At 39.3% G+C, this 25,935-nt stretch overlaps 2 protein-coding genes across 2 annotated transcripts in view; both read right to left on the minus strand.

Annotated features, from left to right (window-relative positions):
• LOC148415134 (uncharacterized) overlaps positions 1–25,935 on the minus strand; it is an 86,398-nt gene that overhangs the window by 28,173 nt on the left and 32,290 nt on the right. Inside the window, exons 6-10 of the mRNA XM_088428661.1 lie at positions 6,746–7,113; positions 4,479–4,667; positions 2,364–2,478; positions 1,352–1,411; positions 362–609 (exon numbers count right to left, since the gene is read on the minus strand). Of these exons, the coding sequence (XP_088284787.1) occupies positions 362–609; positions 1,352–1,411; positions 2,364–2,478; positions 4,479–4,667; positions 6,746–7,113 (980 nt within the window). The remainder of the gene's footprint in view (positions 1–361; positions 610–1,351; positions 1,412–2,363; positions 2,479–4,478; positions 4,668–6,745; positions 7,114–25,935) is intronic.
• On the minus strand, positions 10,320–11,862 carry LOC148415135 (uncharacterized). Its single transcript, XM_088429514.1, has one exon. It carries the CDS (start codon positions 11,781–11,783, stop codon positions 10,320–10,322), a length of 1,464 nt encoding a protein of 487 aa, XP_088285640.1. The 5' UTR covers positions 11,784–11,862.

Here is a 25,935-nt window from a genome sequence, read left to right on the forward strand (position 1 = left end):
AAATGAACACTAAATGATATATGGATATACTTCCTAGTATTGTCATCACAGTAAATAGATAACTTCAACAAACTGTCATTAAAAAATCATGTTCAAACCTGGTTAAGGAAAATGCAGTTGGGCATTTCAAAAAGGCATTAAAAAAGACCATAGATACATTGAAGATTAATTAATGCACTAATAATAATAATAATAATAATAATACCATAACCCCCCAACGATAGTATGCACCCTTAATTTTAGGGTCAAAGACCAAAAAAAACTGCAATTTTGGACCCGGTGTGGTGGGAGTCCTTAAATTAACAATTTGCGAAGAAATCATTACATTTAAGAGAAAATTGAGATCCTTTTGTTGTCTTACCTTTCCTCCGCCGGGTTGGTACTTAATGTTGTCTGTGGAACCGATCTTGGAACGCACGTTTTTCAGGTCTGGTGTGGGCGCATTAATCGGCCTGAGGGTTCGAGGAGCACGGGGCACACTTGGCTTCTTTTCTAGAGCGGTCTGCTTGGGAACGGGAGGCTTGGTGATGACCCGGCGGCGTTGGGTGGGAGCGGCTTCACCGTTAGCTGGAGTCGTTGGAGAGGTGGTGGAGGCTGGACGTGGACGAGCTACAGAGAGGACAATCTTAAATCCCTTATATGATTATTGAGACTCCATGATAGTGTTTGTTGTAACAATTTAAGAGCCATCAAATGAATCCCTGGATGTCCTTCTTGACATTATTGTAGCCTAATTTGGGCTGACTTTGAAAGTGTCCTAACATCGCCAATAATAAATATATTTTAACTTTCAACCCCTCAAAATTTTAACAGCCATTCAATGCTGCAGATTTTTCCGGCAGGAATATGCAGATATAATGTTACGTGTTGCATGAAATAAAATGTTTGCCTGCAGCAAAATAAAAGCTTTCCTGCATCATTTAGGTCTTGGTTCGAAGTGTTTTGTCTACTACAACTCCCACAATACATAGCAAAAACTTTGCATTATGGGAGTCAGGCTAAGCCACTCAATGAAGTCAAGTTGTCTGCTACCGCCCCCTGGTGGTTTTGGGGTCTCAAGACATCTTTCTATAGCGCCTTGAGTTGCCTTTGAAAGCTTTACTGCAAAAATCAGCAGAAATGCATGATAAAACATCGGGTTTTCAACATGTCCAAAACTGACAATAGTTCAAATTTTTAATGGTAGTAAATGAGCCCAACATGGGCTAAATTTGACATCTGCAGGGTTTACCTCTTGACCTCCCGTTGGCAAGCATTTAGAAGGGACAGCATTTTGAAATTCTACATATTTGGACAATCCTAGCCTCCTAGTGTTTTATCACATGTACGTAGTATGAGGTGAGTTTTATACCTGTAGGTTTATTTTTTTTGGCTTCTCCTGACTTGTTCTCTGTCTTGTCCTTCTTGTTTGCTGAAAAGAGAAGCAGCAAACAAATGTCACAGCATCATTTTGACAAATAAGAACCATTGGGATTATTGTGCACTACACCGCTTATCCTCATTAGAGTGGTAGGTAAGGTGGAACCTATCCCACCTGACGACGGATGAGGTGTGTGGTACTGCAGAGCTCATATTTTTTAGACAAACAAAAATATGCTCTTTTAATAATCACGTAGACACAGTGCCACCCCGACATAACATAAAATAAAATATTTTGGTCCAAAAGGAGAATTAGACTGTGTTACATATAGAAATGCTACATGAAGTAAAGTAAACTAATTTGTGTTTTGCTTTGTCCCAATCATTCATAGTAAAAAACATGTTTTAGTTCATCAGGCTATTTGGCATGATGACTTTGAGGGCTTTTAGATGAATTCACATTCAACTGTGTCAAAAAATAAAACATTGAAACTTCAAATCCTTTTATTGTTGCAACATTAGTTTCAGCATTTGCATTCACATACGCATACATTGCCTTGCATGTGCACCCCTCAATAACCGTAACAGTATGTTACTATATAAAAGGAAGAAATATGTCTAAAAGTACCGCACTTTTGTCATTTTAATAACACACGCCATGTGTTTTAATTGGACAGCCATGATATGTGTAACCATATAAGTCAGGGGTAGACCTGTGCTCGCATATTTGTAAAATAACCCAAATTGAAGTAAAAAACGGGGAGTATAAGCATATAAGTTAATCGTATGCGAGGTCGATTTGTACATGAAGAAATACGGTAAAACAACAAAAAATTAACATCTCAGAACAAATGAGGTTTCACTCGATTGTAGTTGACTAAGGACCAACACAGAGACTGAAGTATCTTCGGTTTATACCATTGTCTTTAGCATTATTTCTGTTTTTAAAATGTGCCGTGTGTCTTTGTGTGTGTGTGTGCGTGTGTGTGTGTGCTCTGATTTACCAGCAGTTTTAGACCCAGACGAAGGAGGGGAATTGTTCTTATTGGCAGCTGAACGAGAAGTGGGAGTAGCCTTTTGCACAGCTGGACGTTTTTCAGACGCTCCACTTTCTGGAGTCTGAGAATCAAACAAAAATAGATTTAAATGAATGTCTATGTGCTTGTCCATCTGCCTGTCTAAAATGATCATGAAAGTAGCTGTGTGCATAAGAGTTTGTTTCTTGCCATTTTAATTTAAAAGGTCAGCATTGTGCAGAGGAGAGCACAAAGACAAGTCAAGTGAACCAAGTTATTAATAGGACGTGAAGTGGCAAGATAAATGTGTTTCCTAACAATATTTGCTGACATAAAGCAAAGCAACTTTAGACACACGAACATTGGGGAACAGTGTTTTGATTCATAATGGTACAAGTACTTTCACCAATGATCAATGGGCAATGACTGTCAAAGTGCATCACAACGTTTCACTTTTTCCATGTTACAGTCTGTTAAGCAAGACTTATATTTTCCCCTCATAGTTCTGAACACAAAATCCTACTTGTATAATGACAATGTGACTGTGATCAGGGAAGATGGGTCTTGATTGGAGTTCTAATGGTGGAAAGAGTATTTTCCAGAAGGACCAATAGTCTCAGAAACACTAATCAAGATTGTATAGTAGAGGGGCAAGACAGAAGCCACGCCTTCGAAAATAGCAGACTTGGTTGGTGTGGTGTGGTGGAACAGCATTGCCTTCTGGAGGCTCGCGCCTCCTCATTCGTAACTGCTGATAATCGGCTAACGGCAAACATTGCCTTACAATACATCATATGGCCATGAGCCATAACGCGTACACTGTCAGACGGGCATTTTCCACCATCATCGGAGCGAACACAGTAGCAATCAGTTGACAGCTCTGTCCCTGGCTTCACTCGAGTATCCAAAACATGCGGTTGCAAATCCGATGCCACGATCGCATTGTTGATCAATAAACTACTTCCGAGTGTATTCTTTTGCCAATTACACGTACTATGGACACTCTTATGCATGAACAAGGTGCTTGTTGTGGACAGTCCTATTGTAGCACAGAAGTCCAGTCACAGAGCACCACTCAGGTTGTGATTGGATGGCCAATTACGCTCCTGAGCATTGAAGTGGCCAACGCCCATGGGAGGCGGAGACCCACGTTGCCTTTTCAGGCTGTGCTCACGTGTCCCAACCACCAGATGCTTATCGTCGAGCCCCGTCTCCAGGCCTGTCTCAAGAGGGGGGCCCCGGTGAGCATCGTCCAGTCAAGGGGAAATAAAGTCCAATATCATACATTGTAATTCCCCAAATATAAGACGCACCTGTGTATGAGGGGTCAAATTCTGGATTTTCAATTTGAATGTGTGAAAGGTGCAGCAACACTTTGGAAACAATGTAAAAACTCCAGCAAAATAGAATAAACCTAACCTTCGTGTTCTCTAATCAGTGCCCTCTTAATTGAATCAGCTGGACACATTCTAACGTTTACATAACCTTCTCCATTTTAGCAACATTCTTGTTTGTGAACAAGAATGGACTCGTATGTTGGTTCAGTCTCCTCGCTTGATGTATTGAAAATAATTCCGCAACAACTTCAGCTAACACAAGCTACTGTTAGCTTCAACAAACTCTTGTGGCTAACAGCCAACTGACATCCGCCCTCCAGTTCTGTCGTCCTGTAATTATTGTAAGTAACAATACGGCCAATATTACATTGCGCATTTGTGCGTCAAAACTCAGCTTATGTTGCTCACAGATCAACCTTTCAATCAAGTTACCGTTTAAAGGACGCACCCATACTTTTGGCCTTCAAGTGCGTCTTATGTTTGGGGAATTACGGTATTACATTAAAAAGTGAGAGCGTGCAAGGGAGAGAGCAAGAGAGAGAGAGATGAGGGTCATAACCAAAGTTCAGACTTAAATACAGTGTTCCCTGGTTTGTTTGTTTTGTTTTTTTTATTTGCGGGACTGAAACTCCAAACCCTCTAGAACAATTTTGAATTTTGAAATAGGACTGTAACATGGAAAAATGTGTAAAATAGTGAAGCATTGTGAATACCTTCCATAGGCACTGTACATATTACAATACATTTACAATAATGGCTTTCTTACTTTTGCGGATCCAGTTGCCATTGGAGGCTTCTTAGCAGCAGTGGGTGTTGCTGCCTTAGGCAGAGGGCTTTTTTTATTAGCTGGGGTTGTGGTTGGGGAGGGGCGTTTGGCTGAGGTGGCTTCGCCATTGGTAGATAAGGTGGATGGACGAGATTTGGATGCATTTGTTTTGGTCGAAATCACCTCAGTCTAATGGTTAAATTCAAATGAAATAATAAAAAAGAAGACAGTAAGAAAAAAGAGAGGAAAAAAATGGGGAAAAAGTCATGAAGGTTTGGATCAAATAAAACAGGGAGAGAAAAGAACAAGCAGAAATGGAATGAGCAACCTCATAGCAGAGCTAGCACATTTGCAGCAGTCCATTCCAATTTCTGCACCGCCTATCCTCATTAAGGTCACAGATTAGCTGGAGCATATCCCAGCTGATTTTGCATGAAGTGCAAGGCACACCCTGGACTAGTTAAGCCAACTGCAGGGTGGAAAATATAGAAACACAAGCATTCACACACAATCACACTTGTGGGCGATTGCAATTCCTCAATCATCTCTGACATGCAGGTTTTGGAATATAGGAGGAAACTGGAGTACCTACAAAAAATAGGGGTTAAAAAAGCACAGGGAGGAAATGCAAATTCTACACAAGAAGGCCTGAGCCAAGACTTGAAGCGGAACCCTCTTGACCTTGAGGCGGACATGCTAAAAAAATTCAAGCACTTCAATACTACCACTCCAATCAGAGCAGTGTCAAGGTTGGAAAAAATAAGAACTTATACATCAACATTCACAAATTGTCATCATGCGCCAGTCCCAACAAGCAGAAAATAATGAAAGTAAGTGCCGAATATGCATCAGTCCAAATGCATATGAAAGGTCAAATCAAATCTTGATACTGGAAATAGTGGGATTTAGGGGAAAAAGGTCTAAAAGTAAAAAAGAAATGTAGTTTTATGTATTAAATATTATTGTTATCTTGTTTTCATTAAAAAGTAAATAATTGTCAATTACATTACAAATTAACATTTGGTGAATAATTTGCTTGCTATTATTTGCTCATCTCACAACTCTGTTTGATTTAAACAACAACAGAAAAGAGCAAGAGCAACAAAAGAGAGTAGCCTAAAGCAGGGGTCCCCAACCTTTTAATCACCATGTATCGGTCAACGCTTGAGATTTTTACTGTGGGGGGAGTGCACATAATTGTAAATTGTAAAGAAAGAAAAAAATACACCCAAAAAAAAAAAAAAGGCTATCAGTGTCTCTCTATTCAATAACTAACATTGCTATAACTCACTTAATCTGGTAAGGCGCATTTGCAAGAATTATCTGACAAAAATGTCCACGTTACATTGATTAAATCAATCAAATAACTGAATTAAAAATGGTATTAATTTCAATACAAAACGTTAATTAGATGCAAATAAGTTCTTGTCAATGCAAAACCTTTGCATATGCTAACAAATCCCAAAGGGAAGTACCGGTAGCTGGCACAAACAAAAATGCTAACAAGCTAAACGCATTAAAAGATAGATCTAAATACGATGCTGAAGATAACAACTAACATTAGCTAGTACATTATCCACAGTCACAAGTTGTTGGATCAACAAACAAACTCATTTTGGCCATGTTATCATAAACGGCGACATTCTTACAAATAAAGTACAGCTCACAGACACTTGTGGGCTCTGATTGCTCTCGACACAAACCACACCCTCTTTCCTCCCTACAAAATATAATATCAACAGCGGCCAGAGGCAGCACCAAAACACAAAGATCAAGACAAACAAAGCACAAATGAATGAGCTGTTAAAGGGTAAACCAAATCAGCTCCAAACAACATTATTTCGGACTCGGCCTGATACCAATTGATCCATGGACTGCAGACCGGCGGTTGGGGACCTCTGACCTACATGTGCACTAACTTCTAGAGCATTTAGTAGTCATTTTAACCATTGTCACTCTATAATAATGGTGGTATCATAGCCTTTCATTTACTCACAACAAAGGAAATACCATAGTTAAGGTAGATGAATATTCATTGTGTAAATATATATCAAAATTAAAAGTTTTTTTGCAGTCTACTTGGTAGAAATAAATATTGGGGAGGCTGTAGACCTAGAAAGTACAGCATCAGGCTGAGCATGTTTGTGTGGAAAGCCAAAAGTGTTTGTGTCTTGCTATTCCTAGATCTGACACCTTGAGTGTGCGAGGAAATTCATGAGTCCCACAGTATGTGTGTGTGAGTGTGTGTGTGTGTGTGTGAGACGCACCTTGTTTTTGCTGTCAGGGCTTGGAAGGGTCTTGCTGCCATTGCCCGTCGGAGACTTGGCCGCCCCTTTTCCTCCTTTCTCGTCCTTCTTTTCAGTCGGCTTCTTTTCCTCTTCTTTCTTGTCTTCCTTGTTGGTCTTTTCCGGCTTGTCCATTTTCTCTGCCTTCTCACTGACCTTATTATTTTTTTCGGCTTTCATCTTGTCCATCTTTTCTTCATCTTTGAGAATCTTCTCAGGCTTCAGGTTCTTGTCAGGGCAGTTGTCTTTGTTCTGCTTCTCTGCATTCTCCTTCTTGTCAAAGCCTTCCATCTTTTCTGTCTTGCTGGACAAGATGTCTCCCTTTTCCTGCTTGTCTTTGTCAACTTTCACTGAGAAAGTAAAAATGACAAAATTAGTGTCATCTTATTTCACTCAAGAGTAAATTCTAACTAAAAGAAAAGAACACATTCCAATAACGCAGAGGATATCAAAAAATGATCCTTGAATGCCACTGTCACAGAAAATCTATTCGAAGATGATCTGTTGTATGTCACCAATACTTTGTACTTACATACAATTTACAAGCGAGTTTCACAACTAGTATATTTGTTACTTTTACTGAAGCTTACAAAATAAAAAATCGCAAACTAGGTCAATTTTCCCAAATAGGTTGCTGCCAATGATTTAATAAAAAAAAAAAACCATCATAAAATAAAATGCCACTTTTACTTTGCTGGCTTCATCACCTTGTTAGCAAGCAATTGTAGACAACAAACACATTTTGACAAATTTCAAAATTATTATTATTTTTTAAACATATTAAAATGGTTGAATTGATTTCATTTATTGAAGAGTTGTGAATCTGGACATCTGCTTACGCTCAATCCTAATGTCCCACCCTTTTCCTTAGTGCTTATCTTTGCTCATTGAACACTGGGCGGCCAACTTGACAATTCATTGTTGTTGCGCTTTTAAAATAATGAGGCAGCTTATTTGACACCCTCCACAATTCTGGCTACTTTCAAAGCAAACCAACAAAAATCAATTAGTTTTTACTGTCTCTTCCAATGAGGTCAGCCTGCAGCCTAAATCCGACACAGCCTTTGCTGATGAATATCGATCACTGTTACATGTGTGGTCAGGCAGTAATTAATCACCTAATTAAAATGCCTTTTTTGAAGTACAATTCTTCTCTGAGAGCAGATGCCTCCCTGGCCAGTTGCTTTTTTCCTGTTTTCTAGCAGTATTTTTCTTTACAATTATCTGTAACATGAATCACAACATTGCATTTAAATTGCATGCAATGAAAGCATAGCAATTGCTAGTATTAGTTCCCATTGTTTCCCATTATGGAGGTAAATGATCACAATACACCTTAGTATTAGGATATTATAACCTGTACTTTCTTCCAGACTATGAGCAGAGTCAAGAACAAAATGAGTCAACGTCATGATTTAGGAGAATAAAATGAAAGACAAAAAAAATCTTGGATTTTTGATCCTTCTTTTCCTCAATAGGTTCACATTAGTTCCTGAGATAGCTGAAAGCAGGTGAGTTGATCTATTCATTTCTGATCCCACTGACACAATATTGATCAGAAAACCATGTTTAGACTAAGAAAGCACAGAGAATGTGTTACTGACGAGAAAAACGGCACTAATCAACTAAAAATGGCACTAATCAACTAGAAATGTCACACCAATTTAGCCCAACACTGTATCATGTTCTATTTATCTGATTTCATATTTTAATCTAGTTCATATTGATTGATTTTTTTGACTGAACATTCTACCTTCAAGGGGTGATCGTCATGTACTGTATACTACAGGGTCATTCGGAATTTTTGATCTGAATAACTGAATAATCCAAGGCTGAGAAGTTCCAACCAGATATAGTTCGAATCACCTTCATACAAAGCTTGGGTTCTGGTACCAGTCCTCTCAAGACTGGTTAGACTTTCTTCCACTTTGGAGTTGTCCACAGTGAGATACACAGAGCAGGGCATACTGAATGTTCCCCCGGCTAGGCGCTTCTATGTTGGGGATCAACCTGGTGGATGATAGGCTAGCCTCCTTCCTCCTTCGGGTGGGGGTATGGGTCCTGACTGTTTGTGACTATGCACCAAACAGCAGTTTAGAGTACCAACCATTTTTGGAGTCCTTGGAGGGTGTGCTGGAAAGTGCACTCTTGGGAGTCCCTTGTACTGCTGGGGGACTTCAATGCTCACGTGGGCAATGCCAGTGAGACCTGGAGGGGTGTGATTGGGAGAACTGGCCCAACTGATCTGAACCTGAATTATGTTCTGTTACTGGACTGTTACTGTTGCTTGTCACAGATTGCCCATATGAACACCTGCAACAAATCCATATATAACTTATTGATATGAACACAAGAAAATATGAGTTTACAAAGATGAGTTATATTTTGTTTTGCTGTAGTTTTTACATTGTCGCCAAACTGTTTGTGCCTAATATACAAGGTCACGTGGAAAATATTTACCGAAAGTAATTATGGTTGGCTTTATTTCCAACTAAGCATCAAAACTGGGAGTCATTTTTATGTTGCGCAGGGTTGTCGATATTTGCTGAATTACTCAAAATTCTCCAAAAAAGTTTCATACTATGTAGAACGTTCATAATGAAGAAAGTTTAGCATCTTTTGAACAACCAAATTATTTGGGGGGAGACAGCTTGTTACCTCAAACATTGATTTAAAAGACGCAGAAAACAATCCGTGCAAATAATGCTGTCTGCCTAGCTGTGTCTTTAAAATCTTGTCTACACCAGGAGAAACCTTTAATCTGGACACTCACGTATGCATGCACACTGCTCAAAATAGATGCACTATATTTAAATGAGTGCTTTCAATTTCCAATCCATGCCAGCTTTTTCCTCATAATTGCTATCTTTAAAGAGGACAATACAATTCTGCATACTGTTAATACTATTAAAAAGAGCATTGGAATGGACTAGTGTGTTCCCACAGTTATAAGCATGGAAAAACTGCGACGCTCTGATCTCACAACAGTTGTCAATTGGGTAAAGAACATCTCAAGTCAGATGTTTAGCAAATCATCTCTGAAGGCCTCAATTTCAAACAAATGGGATGGGTCCAAAGATGAATACCCATACAAGAGTAACGAGTATGTTTGAACAATTGATGAGGAGATAGGAGGAGCTATTTGGCATGTCAGATAATGATGATGATTTATAGGGCTTTTTTGACAAGTTAATATGGAGATGTGTCAAAAAAATAAAGCAATTGAGTCTTCAAATAAGCGCGAGTTTGCTTAACCGCACCATTTTAGTAACTAGAACTGTGAAGTGTATGTCAGTTTTGTTTATCTGGTTTATGTCACAAAGCATAGAAATAGTTCTACATCAACATGCATTCTTTGAACATTGCTAATAAACACTAATTATTTGTTTACAATGATATGAATTAGATAAAAGAATTTGCAAATAATAAAATGTGTAAATATGTGCATCAAACTGCCATCAAGATTCCTATTTTAATGCAATTACACTTCATATGACAAAAACAAAGTCTTTTCCTTGGCGTCATTCACCTGGAACCCCCACCTTTTTTCTATGTGTCAGTAGCCATACATACCTGGCACAGAAATTAAAACATTAGTCTCACAGCTCCCATGATGTCTTCTAGGTGGTGGCGATGATGGTAACACAGGTGATGCCGTTAATGGAGATGACAACATTGACACCACCGCAGCTGAGTCCGTCACTGTAAGCGAGCGCCGGACCGCCATGTGCGGGTAAGGCACCCTGAGAGGACAAGCAGTTCCCGTCATGGCAAAGTTGTTGAAGTTGGGCATCGTCGCCGATGAGCCTTCCGGACTGTTGAGGCACAGCTCAGCATTCAATGTGGGAACAGACAGGTGAGAGCAGTCGGACATCGCTCTTCGGACCACACTTCGCTGGGGTAGCTCGTTGGCGTGATTATTTTTTGTCTCACTGTGTACCGTAACTTCTGATGCCTCTTTCCGGTCTTCGCTATGATTTGACTCTTGCGACATCACGTCCTTACCTTCCTTTCCCCCTGTACAATGTGGAACGTACAACTTTACCTTTTCAGTAGAGTTTCCTTTTCCTATCATTCTGTCCTCATCAATGATATTAGCTTGGTTAGATGAGGCGGGAAATAATGGGTGCTTTGGAGACGGCGCCATGTTACCTCCTACTGGGTTGGTTATAGGTTGAGCAGCAGGTTGTACATCAGGATGTTGCCCCACTATAGGTGAGCTGAGTCCTGTGTGTTTAGTCAGGCAGCCAGTAGTTTTCCCTTCAAAAATATGTTCAAATGAAGAACAAGAAGTATTTTCCCGATTGGTCATATCTCCTGAAAGGTGCGTGCGCAATCCCTTCACATCCTCCAAAACGGAGCCTTGTTTTGGAGGAATAGGTGTGCCCTGCCCGTGTCTAACTTCTTGGGGTAGTTGAGTGTAAATGACATCACTGCTCGGAAGAGAAGAGTTCAAGTTTTGCTGTAAAAGATTTGGTCCAAAATTTGATCCGGGCTTAGGTTCCAGTGCAGAGTTGAATAATTTCCCTGGTGAAAGCGAAGGAGATGTTATTGAAGAGGAAGGAGATGAGTACGGTGAAAGAGGGCTACTGGGAGTTTGTCCTGCACTCCCTAGTGATACTCCTTCCTGTTGTTTTCCCTCCTTCAGGCTCCCACCTGTTGCTTTGTTATTTTCTACCATGAGCACAGGCATATTTAGACCCAGGTTCCCTGGTGTAATTCCAGAGGATGTTCCACCACACCCTAATCGCAATTCCTCTTCCGTTAAAGTCACATTGAGTCCAGCCTCTGGGGTGGTAGCGACCTTCCCCGCAGGTGCCATCTGGCCTGGGTCGCGCACGCCACTATGGTGGGCTGAGGCCAAGCTCGAGGCTGACAGTGGAGAAGTGGCCAAGACCGCAGGGATGTTGGCAGCAGGTTTGGCTTGCTGCTGTTGATGCCCACCGGAAGGTTGTCTGCACCCGTTGTTACCAGCAATAATGCCAGGCTCCTGCCACTGCGAGCCGGACAAAAAGGACATTTTCCTCCTGTCGCGTCTGTTCTTTTCTGTCGCAACTTCTTTTAATCCGTCTTGGTCTTTTCTTTAATTTGAGTCCTTCTTCCTCTCTGTTTTCTTCTTGTTTTTTTTATTTTTTTTCAGTATCCAGTTAGGGTCATTAGGGTCTTGTCCAGAGGGGAGAAATGCTCTCAATATTAGAGCTTAAAAAAGGGGTGAAAAAAAGGCATCCTTTTCAAAGTGATGCGTCGAAGGGGTCTGTGTGCGCAATTGTGCCGGTGTGAGAAGTGTAAGCATGCGAAGTGTATGTACATGTCTTAACAAGTGAGGGAGGAGTCAGATAAGAGCGACTGCGCGTCTGCTTGTCTTGCTGCCTCTCTGAGCACTGCACAGATCAGCTGTGGGGATAAATTACACCTTGCTTCTCTTGCTTTCTCTCCCCCTCTCTCTCTTTCCTGACATCACATGGTCACATGACAACCAGGAATATTCCCTCATTCGCTGGAGCTAAATTTCATCTAGTCCCTAGCGACAAACATACACAAGCATACGTGAGACCACACAGTTCATTACTCTCACTTGCACTTTAAACAGCCAGGCTCAGATACAGATAACTGTTGTTCAGCTGGTATTTGACGACTGCCTTTCACATGTTGACATGTCTTAAAATGTATTTTATCGCCAATTTATGTTTACACAATTGACTGGAGAGACAGTTTATGTTTTTGAAACTTCTCTCAAAACCAACCTTTTTAAACTACCTTTTAAGTCTTATTTGTCTGTTTATTTTACATTTTTCAAATTTGAAAATTAAATTAATATATTTATTTACTTTTTTTAGTTTTAGTAATTGATATCTCATATTATTATTATTTTTGGCTTTTCTCTGCCACTGTCATGAATGTTTTTTATTCTAGAGTTACAAGTCTCAGGTTCCTACGTGTTTTGTTAAAAAACATAACATTTTATTAATACTTATTACTTTTGTCATTCTTCAAAATGTAAAACACTGTAACATGTTGTACTTGTATGTATGTATGCATGTATGTGTGCATTCAATCTGTATACTACTTCAGTCTGCTTTGCAAGACAGAAACACCCTTTTTCCAAGTAACAAGCAAGTACAGCTGTTCCAAACTAACAGCTGTACTTGCATGTATGTATGTATGTACATATGTATATATGGATGTATATATGTAATCTTCATACTACTTCAGTCTGATTTGCTAGACAGAAACATTCTTATCATAAAAAGGTAGAAAAAGATACATTGTCATCTCACAGGAAATTGCAGTACCAAATTTGTGGTAAAGACTGTTGCAGAATAAAAAAAAAGATCAATATTTCTCAGTACGTTTGACACACACACAAAAAAAAAAAAACCTTTTTCAAGTGAGCAGTTAAATTGAGAGTACAGGCAAAGCAACAAACATGTGCCAGGTTGTTAATCTATGTACCTGTGGGCATATTGGGAGCATTAACAGTCACAATAATCAGATCAGTAATGGTGAAAGCCCATTCATTAGCAACATAGTAAAATGTTGCATTCAGACTCTCGGCTGCGTGGCTTTCTGCAACGCACAAGTTTGCAAAACATGAAAAGGCTGGTTGCTCTCCGTGCCACGCTTGTCATTTACACCGAGGTACTGGCGATTTCTCTTTCTATCTTTTGGTAAAAACTGTGGCATAGCTGTTTCAGTTGAAAAACCTTTAGTATGGCTCTGCTGTCTGCAACATTTTCAATAACACCACCAAAACTTTGCTTTCGACGAGGATGCTTTAGCCTCTCAGTAATTTCATCCTCTGACTGCTTCCTTGTCATGGACAAAGGAACCTGGATGGTCAGCTATTGACAAACTCTATTTCAAAACAAATGATTACTGTGGGCTGAAATCACGCCAAAACACGAAAAGTGTGCTGAATACTCCAACCACCACTATACCGCACGTCTCTCTAACACATTCTCTACTCTCTGCTTTCCTCACACCTTCCTTCATGACTTCCCAGACAATCAGATATTACACAACACATGAACAATTTTCTCAATGCAACATCAGGCTTGCAACAATACAGTGATTATTTTGCATAACGCATCATATAACTGGTGGTACACGAACAAAACACTTTGGTAATCCTTGCACGAGCACACCTCCAACCCAAAGCGACATGGATGATGGATGAATGGATTACATATATTACTTAACGTGCATTATAGTGTATCGCAATTGTGTGTCTATTAGCTGAATTGAATAAAGTATAACCCTCTTAAATTAAAAAAAACAAAAAACAAATGTCAGACACATGGCCTTGTATAACACATATCTTTGTGATGATGTGAAGAGCCATCTGTGGAGGGTCATTACGTTTGATTGCTGTGATTGGTTGGATAATGGCCATTTTGTAAATGGCCCTTTGGTGCGCCAATAAACCTCCAATAAAGCAATGCTCCAATAAACCAGTTAATTGAATCCAAACAAAGGCAAAACACTCTATTGAAATTGATATTCACTGTATCTATAGTTTAGTTATTTATTATATTTAACAATATTTTTTGTGATTTCTACTTATTTTCTAATTCAAATCACCTTTTTTTTTGTCTTGTCAGTTTGAAAGTCCGAAAATTGTGCTAGTCGGTCTGTTGCTTCGTCAGCCAACCATCGGCACACAGAGGCAAACGATTAAACACACTCACAAACACACCAATGGGCAAATTGGAGCATCTGTTATAGCTACCATGCATGTTTTTTGGGGATTGTGGGAGGAAGCCGGAATAAAGAGAGGAAACCCACACAGGCACGGGTAGAACATGCAAACTCCACATAGAAAGTCCAGAACAGGAAGCGAACTGGGGACCTAAGAAATATGAGGCAGGAGAGCTAACCATTCTTTCACCGTGCTGCCCCAGGTTTAACATCTCTTGGAAGTGAGGTGACAAACCATTACCAACAGCAACAGGTGACACAGGTGGCGACGATTACAACGGCAGATTTCAAACGATGAACCACAATTAGTCTTAGACCGTCATTCGTCATTTGCCGGTCGGCAAAACTTTGGACCATCACCGAAGGACCGATGGACGGTCCCTCAATACTGATGAACTGGCCATGTCTGGTTAATTCTCCATTTTTACCTGTGACAACAATTCTAATGAACACATCTGTGTTTTTCTTTGCAGACTAATGTCAGCAGCACATAGAGTAATGTGAAAAAACCACCAATTCAAATTTGAATCCCAGGTGCACAATTAAAACAACATTGCTAAATAGAGCCAATTAAAAAGGCATGGATTTCGCAAAAGTTAACTATTTACAGTATTTCTGGGTCATATGCGAGTGAGATACACCCTCCTACCACTCACTACCTAGCAGGAGAAAATGAGAGCGAACACCACCTTTCATATTCTTCAGATTTCATTTCAAAATTTTGTATCCCTATTAATTTTTTTTTTCTAACCCTTCCTGTCTCTGCAACTACCTTTTTTCCGTGACAAACACCCAGTCCTTTGATGACTGCTAAAACAATATAAATCACAACATATTGTAAGAGGCGCCTGAAAGCACGTTGCAAACTTGTACATATCACACCACAAGAAGTCCTTCTGCTATATCACCTAATCTGCTGGGGTGTGTCGCCAACTGTCCATTTTGTGATGGTCGGGTCTTATCCAGATTTTGAAGCACCGTGCAGTGTTCAGCAGCCCTTACAGTACTAATAGGAATGACCTTGGCATATGGAAATGGTGTATTTTTTTCATGTCAGAATGGAAATGACATTCTGCTAGTTTAATAAGCACATTCCTGAATTACAAAGGGAACCACTAAATTGAATTTGCAAACCCACTTGTTTCTGATGAAAACTGAGTGAAGCTACAAGTTACTGACATAAACTACCCCATTTTCAAACTTTTTTGTTAGTAATCATCATGTCATCATTGGTTTGCATTGATCAATTTTTGTGGCCTTTATTTTGCTTATTGGACTATACTAATTAACTTGCATGCTTATAAACATACAATGCTGAGATTATTATGTAGCCCATTTAAGTGTCAAGCCACATAACTCGACCCCATCAAACATGTTATATAAATTCAGGTCAGAGTTCTACAATCTCCAACTGTCAACGAGGTGTCTGAGTGTGATTTGTGATTGGATGAGAGAATCTGGGGCTTGTAGGAGAAGAAGGTAGAACAGCCTACTGTCAACAGGATGATAGCTTGAGCAAATTATTAACATGACATTTTTAACATTTAACATTTTCACAATAAAGAGGTTGTTGATCAACTTCTCAACTTCATTTTGTCTAGGCAGGCACAGCAAATGCTCTGTCTTTTCTCTGTCAAAAGAGGGTGTAAGGCGGAGGTGGACATTTTGCTAAATTTTGCTGGTCCATCATTCTTCATTTATTAGCGCCCTTACACCCTTCCTTTGTCATTCTGCCATTTTTTTTCAATTTGAACCAAACTGTAATAGTTATTCCATCGTTTATTTTACTCAAACCTCTGCCATGACTAAAATCTTAACCAGAGGTGTGCATCTTACAAAAAGCTTTCCCTGTCCATCAGTGACTGATGGACAATCCGTCAGTTCCCCAGTCCTCCAAGAAAAAGCACAGATTTAGTCAACACTAACCCTAACCAATAACACTGCATACAAAGATCCATGACTCATTCTTTCATTCATTCAAATCATTTCTAAAAAGAAAAATAATCTCTGATTACTTAACATTGTTTTTTTTTTTTCTTCATTTGGTTACACAACTTTTTTTAAGGAATATAATGAAGAGCAAAGTATTAAAGAGAGTACAATGGTGCTGTAGTATCTAATTTTGGAAACTAGAACCCTATTTTGATGCTCAGGTGCAAGTCTGATGATCAGTGTGTCGCAGAAGTGGTCAGGGTGGGGCCAGACCAAGACTTGGCAATTTGGTAGACAGGCGCAGCTTGGTGTAGTTACGGAGGCAGTGCGTGCCACATGCGCATCAAAGCAGCCGGCTCCCATCGTGCAATCAGAGCGGTCCCTCCCTATCACTTTGAATAGGGTGCAAGAACAGTCCAGATGGTGAAAATGAGAGAACACCCAAGTTCACCCGACAGGAATCTGATGTGCTTCTCGAAGCACGGCAAAGTGCGTCTATACGGAACTGTAAGTAGACCTTAGCTGTTGGAAATTAATCCTCTTACGGCATACTGAGAACCACTGCCCAGTGTAAGCAGTTCAGTGATATTAGTAAGAGGGCCAGGGGTGAACTTAAAGCCCGTTTCCAACGATGTTATCTACTCTGTTGTACCTTACTCTTCTGGACAAAATCAGTTTCCAATGAGAAATCATTCCAGTTCTACTCATTTTTTCTTTAACCTGTTGCGTAGTTGTAGTTTAAAAAAAATAAGCCTGATTACAAAATGTGAAAAAAATACTTTGGAGGCCATTGATTGGTCTGAGACAGATTTGGATATCCGACATGGAAAACTAGATAGGGAAATCAGCCACCGTTACTGACGAAGATGGACCTTATTTTGATGGACTTGTCAATATCGTTTTCTGGTTGATGCAAAACAGCCACAATCCAAGGATCAAGTTCAATAATCCTTCCAGAACCTTCATTGTGCTCCTTGCTACTATAGCTGGTAACATGACATTACTGAAGTGACGGTGGAGATGCAATGTCTTTTGGTGTAGAGGGGAGTAGAGTAGCGCAAGGCAGAGTAGTGCAGGGTAGAAGCCATCGATGGAGATGGGGCTTAGCACACCTTCCTTCGTTAAGAGCACGGGGCAACTTTTGGTGGGGACGCTTAAATGTGGACCTTTGAAGCATCCCCACCAAAATTTGCAGTACCAGTAACCATGAATGTTATTAGACTTTTGCAAAGCTTGCTTATTATCTGGTTACGTGAATCAGGTGCACTGGATGAGATACAACCAAAGTCAACCAAGTGACACCGCGTAGGCCTCCTATCCATTCTATCAAATCAGAGGGCACATACATTCTAGCCTTCTAGCTGGCCCTTCTCTCACCACCTCATGATCTGATTGGGTGTTGCAGCTGTCTATTAACTATACGTGCCCGTTCACTCCACTGTTAACTCTGAAGGCCATGCGCGGACTTCACACAGGGCAGTGGCGTCAAACTCCTCCATACGGCCACCCCGCATTGACGAATAGAATTCGCTACATGTTGAGTCCACCCCCCCACCTCCCCCAGTCGTATAGCATATAGTATGTCCCTGTTGTCAGTTAACCAAAAGCACCAGCCTAATCTGAGATGAAATGTCGACTGCCCACATTTCATATCGCAAAATTAATGCTAAAAGGTGCATAAGGGTTGAGGAGCAACATATGCTGCCATCCAAGCAATGACATTTTCAAGATTTTCCCAAATAAATGCCAAACCTCACTCTGCACGAAACAACAGTGCAGCAAGTAAAAGAAAGTACAGTGGGACCCCAGTCTACGACATTGCTGCCTTACTTTTTTTTCAACTTACGACGTGATCTGCAATGTTTTTTCATCCCCTCTTTATGGTACTTTTCTGCTTTATGACAAATACAACTGTCATGACCCTAGGGGTTGGCTGTATTGTATTGTTTTGTCTCCATCTTCTGGTGTTTTTAGGTAAACACTCTTATTTTCTGGTCCCGTCAAACTGCCTGCGCTGCAATGCGTCACTCAGATGCTGGTCTGCTATTGGTCACGACTCCCCAAGATACTGGGCTGCTATTCATTGGTGTCACTGTCAAAATGGCGGCATGCTACGGACTGGATCACGTCTGAGTGCTTAAAATAACTATTTATTGTGCATTTTAGTGCTTAATTCAAACTTGAATGGGTGAGCCATGGGTCCCAAGATTGATAGTGATGTTAAAGAGAGAGGTAAGAAGATGATTTATATGAAAACAAAGCTGGAGATAATCAAGAAATATGAATAAGGCTGTTAGCCTAGCCTAGGCTAGGCTACCCACAAGCTTGTTACATGAAGGTAAATAGATACTTTCTATATTATTTATTATATTATATAGGGTTAGGGTTAGGGTCCCGTCAAACTGCCTGCGCTGCAATGCGTCACTCAGATGCTGGTCTGCTATTGGTCACGACTCCCCAAGATACTGGGCTGCTATTCATTGGTGTCACTGTCAAAATGGCGGCATGCTACGGACTGGATCACGTCTGAGTGCTTAAAATAACTATTTATTGTGCATTTTACTGCTTAATTCAAACTTGAATGGGTGAGCCATGGGTCCCAAGATTGATAGTGATGTTAAAGAGAGAGGTAAGAAGATGATTTATATGAAAACAAAGCTGGAGATAATCAAGAAATATGAATAAGGCTGTTAGCCTAGCCTAGGCTAGGCTACCCACAAGCTTGTTACATGAAGGTAAATAGATACTTTCTATATTATTTATTATATTATATATACATAGTACTTGTTATTTTATTTTGGTAGCATTTTTAATATGTACAGTATATACAATTTTGATGTTTTTACTGGGGTTTTACATGCATTGGCGAATTAGCATAGGTTTGGATTGCCCGCCGTACGGCGAATTCGCGTTATGGCGGAACGGATTAGTTTCGTAAACAAGGGGCCCAATGTATTAGAGTGCCCTGTCTGTTGTCCAGACCTGTCTTCCATTGAATATGTGTGGAGCATTCACCTACAAAGCGAGTCTTATTAAAAGGAAAGGAAATGAGATAGTCGTAAACTGGCCTCTGTCTTTTTGTCACAACGCGCAGGCATCATCTATTCTTTTGATTCAACACGATTCAAAGTGGATATTTGTAAAAGAACTATATAGTTTCAGTCATTCTGAACACTCAATATTTTGACTTTGTATAAATAGAGATGGTTGAAAATATTTTTATCCTGAACTGGGGGTTTGAAACAAATTAGTCTGGGGTCATGGTTTAGGCAAATACAAGTAATTTATCTAAAAATCAAACTGGATTTAAGTTTTTCATCCAGATCACATATTTTCTGGAAGACTCTTTACTTTACCCAGGCAAAACAATACCAAGAAACATTTTAATTCTGGTTTTGCTACTTGATTGCACTGGATACACAGGCCTGCAGTTGATTTAAGTGTGTCAAAATTAAGACATTGATAATAATAGTTCACAATTAATAAGCAAATATTATGAACATATTGAACACCGATACAAATGAGATACGCAAAAACATGTTTATAGATGCTTTCTACTTAGAGGTCATTGTAAATGATCTTTATGAAGGTCAAATGTCTCTAAGCAGCTGGAGACATAGGAGCTAAGAGGAGACAGAGGAGGCTACAGCTGCCTGCCTGTGGTGCTGGGAAAAGAGACAGAAAGGGTGGGGGCTGGAGGAGGGACAGAGGGTTGGGGATCTTGTCACAGCGTTTCTATTTTTAATCTTCAACCTCGCTGACTGTCACACCCAGTCCACTCCTTCTCTCTTCCTCCATCCCTCACTTGCAGAGTGGCTTAGTTGCTATAGCAACCGCCTCCCACGTCTCCGAGGCAACGCCTTCCCCTCTCCACCAACACCCTCAATTGCCCACCCAGCCCCTGCAGTGCAGATGCAGTGATTATTGCATTGTGGCAAAGACTCAGAGAATCTGGGCAGCCATAGGAAGACATGTTGTGCTTGTAGGAGACGCAAAGTGCAAAAACAGATGGAGAAAAACAAATGGCAAATGTGGAAAAAAGGGGAACCAAGGTTATAGTCAGCGCTGGGCAAGTTATAGTTGACCCCCACGACATCCCTGCCCATGTTTTTTTTTCAACTTACGACGTGAACCGCGACATTTTTTTTGGCCCCTATTGATGCCATTTTTTTTGCTTTACGATGATCAAAAACAACAACTTCTCTTCTTAAACATGGTGGTCAATGTGCATGCGTGTCTGACTGTCAGCAGCACAGCGCTCATCTAAGTCACTACACACATCACTGCTTACGTCACTACAATGCTGATCTGCAATTGGTCGGGATCACTACTCCCTAAGATACTGGTCTGCTATTGGTCGGCATCACAGAGTCACTAAGATGCTGCTCTGCTATTGGTCACGCATGGTGTCAAAATGGCGGGATGTTAAAGATTTGTTCTCATGTGAGTGCTTACAATATTGTATTTATCGTGCATTTTAGTGCTTAATTCAAACTTTAAGTGGTTAGCCATGGGTCGCAAAATTTCTTGTGATGTTAAAGAGAGAAATAAGAAGATGATTATTGTGGAAACGAAACTGGAGATAATCAAGAAATAAGAAGAAGGCTTGGCTACGCTAGGTTTGGCTGCCCTCGGGAATATGGCCATAACAAGCTTGTCATGTCACTCAAAGGTAAAGAAATCCTTTATATATTTTTTATTTATGATGTCATTTAATTGTATACCTGTATATTTTATATATGTCACACTTACTATAATATTTTGTTACCAATTTTTAATATATATATATATATATATATATATATATATATATATATATATATATATATATATATATATATATATATATATACACAATTTTGATGATTTTACACGAGGTTTTACATGCATTAGTTAATTAACATAGGTTTGGATTGCCCGTCATACAGCAAATTTGCGGATTAATCTCGTAAACCAGGGGCCCAATGTACTTCAAAACTGTAATGCATTATTTATTACTTCATACTGTCATATCAAAGTTATTTGATACGTTACAATATTACTATATTTGAAATGTAAGACATTACATTACTAATGAATTACTTTTATATTACTCTCACGACCATAACTGGAAATATGGATTTGCCAATTCTAAATAGAGCTCATTACGCTTATTACACATCCAGTGGAAGGTTGGTTTAAGCCTAAAAACAGTACAATCATTTAATATGTATTGTATTGTAAGCCTTTAAAATCATGATGAGATACAAAATCTTTTTTTCTTTTAAAATATTTTAATACATTTATTACTTAGCCTCATGGCATAGTGATGCATTGTTTATGCTTTAGGCAGAAATACCACCATATCAATCTTAGTATTCAAACTGAATTTCAGTCCTCTAGGTTAGGGAAAGACATTTCAAAATTAGGTTTTGGTGTGGCTAACGTTAGCAGCTAGCCTACATCATCGTTATTGTGGTTACCGTTATATTAAAGACGAGTTTTTGTATGCTTCAGCTTGATACACATTGACCACAACTATTTGTAGACTATAGCGGGGGTTACCAACGTGGTGCGCGCATGCACTGGGTAGCCCCCGAGGATCACATGAGTATCCCGCAGACCTGTTCTGCAAATAGAACTTTGCAATTTTCTAGGAATTTTGCGAACCATTATGCGTACATGATATATACCTTACATATTAGACATGATTAAAATATTTACTACAGCTGTTTAATTATTGTGAGAAATCAATAACAAGATCAGAGTCTTCACATAAATCGGTAGCCCTTCGTATTCCTCACTACCAAAGAAGTAGCTCTTGGTTTCAAAAAGGTTGGTGACTCCTGGACTATACCATTTGTACAGTTAAAATTAGCGTTAACTTACCTTTTCTTTATTGCTAGTTTCGAAATGCTTGCAAATACACTGTGGAAATCGACAGTATATCTTCTAGGCACAACACACTCTCGAGTCTCCTAACCTCTTGAGGTGGGAGTAGCATCCCTAAGCGAACGAATAATAATTTCGCCTGCTTTACTTTATCCCCACACTCAAGCCTTAGTGTGTTTTCTTTTCACTAACTTCACGTTACAATGGCTACGCTATAAAGGATTTGTCAAATTACTAGTGCTATTTAGCACTTTATCTCTGACGAACATAAACTAACGAGTGTATGTCCTTATTGTGTACGTATAGTCCATTTTCAACCTGCCGTTTGCTGCTACAGCACTCATCTCGGTATATATTATATTGGATATTAGATATTATTGACAGGAAGTAAACATTTTTTCTCCGGCTGTGAAGAGATTGCATTACTTTTGTATATTCATTACTCCCAACACTGGTTATGATTCAAAGAAGAGATATGGTAAAATATAAAAAGTAGGAAGTCCGACAGCAAAGAATAATAAAAATAAATAGAGAAATAATTAAAATTAATTAAATAATGACTTGTAACATTTCTAAAAAAAAAAAAAAAAAACTAGCTTACTGATATAAGTTAATACAATATTATTAAACTGCCTTATGCATTTTCGGGCGCTAAGCTTGGGACAGTCATTCAGGCATGCATAACAGCTTGTAACTTGGCAGTTTAGTTTAAAAAAACACAACAACTTTAAAATGGCGGAAGGCAAATGTGTTGCAATCCCTGCATCGTTCATTTGATTTAGATGTTAATTACCCTCACATTAAAGTTCAGAGTCTGCACTTCAATCATATTATGATTGCTTCACTTCAAATCCACTGGGGTGTTGTACAGAGCTAGAATGCTGAAAATGGTGTCAATGTCATAGTATTATGAACCTGAATGAAATAAGATGAAAATAAGACACAACAGACACAGCTGAAGTCACTAAAATGGCACATCAGGAATCCTTTCTAAACATTAGTGGTGTTGAGTCTAAAAAAGGCCAATGGTGTCCATTCAATACAGCTGGCATCAAAAACCCATTGCAACAGCACTTGAATCAAAAAGATCACAGCGGCAGCAGCAAAAAGAGCACCGGCCGAGCACACTTTCATCGGATGTTAAGCTCTGAGTCTTTTCTCTCTTGTAAAAATATGGTGTCTACAGAGTGGCTCTAATTCAAAACAAATGACCTAAGACTGAGCCACACAACATTATGAGCAGCCAATGCAATTAAAAGTGGTCATTTCTCATGCACTGTGTCTGTGACTGCTCAGCTTTCTGCACATCCTCATTATGAACAGGTTCCTCAAGATCAAGGAGATACAGTACGAGCAGACATGAGTAAGATCACTTTGAACGCTAATTAAGGACAGAGGTGAACATGCAGCGACTAAAGGTATACTGTAAATTAGAAAGACCCAAGTACAGTGGCTCCTCGTGTGACGAGATTAATCCGTTCCGCGGTTGGGCTCATAAGGCAAATTCACCGTATGACGGCCAATACAAACCTATGTTAAATAGCGATTGTGTTTAGATCCCCAGATAAAAACATCAAAATTGTACATACATATTGAAAAACTGGTACCAAAATAGTATAGTAAGTGCTACGTATATACAATATACATGTATACAATCAGAAAACATCATAAATAAAAAATATAGAAAGGATTTATTTACCTTTGAGTGCTCCTTGTTATGCCCATATAGCCTAGGCTAGAGTAGCTTCGTATTTTTTGAGTATGTCCAGCTTTGTTTCCATATAAATCATCTTCTTACTTTAACATCACAAGCAATCTTGGGACCCATGGCTAACCCTTTCAACTTTGAATTAAGCAGTAAAATGCAACATAAATACGCTTTTGTATCCACTCACAATCGAACAAAGCTTTATCGTTCCGCCATTTTGAAACGAGTGAGGCTGACGAATAGCAGACCAGCATCTCTGTGAGGAGACGCCGACCAATAGCACACCAGAATTGTAGTGATGCATTGCAGGGAAGCAAATGTGACAGCAACTGCAAGTAAGTGTAATTACCTAAAAACGCCTGAAGATGGAGACGAATCAACACAAATACAGCCAAGCCCCCAGGGTCATGACAGTTGTTTTTGTCGCAAAACCGGGAAAATACCATAAAGAAAGGATGAAAAATCTCAGTATTAGTCGCAACACGAAAATAACGTAAGCCAGGGACGCTGTAACACGGGGTTCACTGTCTATGCCACTAAATGGAACAAAAGAGCTCCAAACCATTGGTCTGACAAATACTGTACAAAAATCGAAATGATCTTAACAAGATACCGTAATTACCCAAATATAAGATGCACCTGTGTATGGAATGCACCCTTAATTTTGGGGTCAAATTCTGGTGTTTTATATATTACCGTACATAAGATGCACAAACACTAAAGCAAAACAGAAGAAAGCTCATATTTCAAAACCTCCTCCTTTTTTCTTGTGTTCATATCCGTAAGTTATATTCATTTGTTGGGAGTTAAGTGTGTTTCAGATTTCCCACTTTGTGAGCGGTTAGGGTTAGCTTCTGTTATTGAAAATAATGCCGTAACAACCTCAGCTCACACGAGCTGCTGTTAGTTGAAAAAGGCGCTTTGCTATTAACAGCCAACTTAAATCCGCCCTGTAGCTTGTATGGGTAATTTTTGTAAGAAAGAATATTCCTGGAAAAAAAAAATCTAATTTTTAAGTTACCGTTTATAGAATGCACCCATGGGTTTGGGGGAAAAAAGTGCATCTTATATTTGGGGAATTATGACAGATGTGAAGAAAGTGCAACAGCCTGTCTGCATGCAGACAGCACACAAGCTTAATACAAGGTTTGCCTCTTCCAATGTCATGTATTGGTAACCCTCGCTATCACGCAGTTCAAGTTTCGCGGCTTCACTAGATCACAGATTCTTCAAAAATATGAAAAAGTAGTTTTAAAAATCGAATAAAATATTAAAAAAAAAAACAACAACACCTCCATCTCCAATCATACTCCTCAGTTTGGTGGTCTTAGAAATGGCCGCTAAACGTCTGTCATCTGTCTGAATTCATTTAGTGTACAGAAAAAGACAAGAAAGACAAAGAGTGTGAATGAAAAAAAATAATTTGAGGAAGATTTCACCCTCAAAGAATATCGGCGTTGGTAGAGGTAGTATCACGAATGAGATAAGGCAACAGACACTAAATTCGAGTTGGATAAAAATTGTGGCCTTAAGTCTTTTGCGAATATGCAGGCTTCCCATCCAACCAAGTCTAGCAAGATATGCATGGTAGGTTTATTGTACACTCCATATACATGTGACAATAATTCTCTACAATCTACAAATTGCCCCTAGGTGTGTTTGTGTGTATTAATAGTACTGGGTACTGTGTCTTAAAAGTGCATTGCATCACAGCAAAGGTGTCCTGCGATACAGATTGAGATATATCGGGCAATATTAAAAAAAAAAAAATATATATATATATATATGGCTTAGAAATATATTAACAATGACAAAAAAAAACAAAAACAAAAACAGAAGGAAATGGTTAGAATAGACACGTTCTATTTTTTCAATGACATCTATGAGCACACATTAAACATTATTTTTCAAAAAAAGCAGCATGTCCTCATTTTTTATTTCAGGGCATGCCCTTGACTGTGTT

The sequence above is a fragment of the Hippichthys cyanospilos genome, chromosome 12 (assembly GCF_059441005.1).
Source record: "Hippichthys cyanospilos isolate Australia breed blue-spotted pipefish chromosome 12, RoL_Hcya_1.0, whole genome shotgun sequence".
Taxonomy (NCBI): Eukaryota; Metazoa; Chordata; class Actinopteri; order Syngnathiformes; family Syngnathidae; genus Hippichthys; species Hippichthys cyanospilos.

Coding starts and splice junctions, on each gene's coding strand:
- LOC148415135 (XM_088429514.1), bottom strand. CDS start 11,783: ATGTCCTTTTTGTCCGGCTCGCAGTGGCAGGAGCCTGGCATTATTGCT.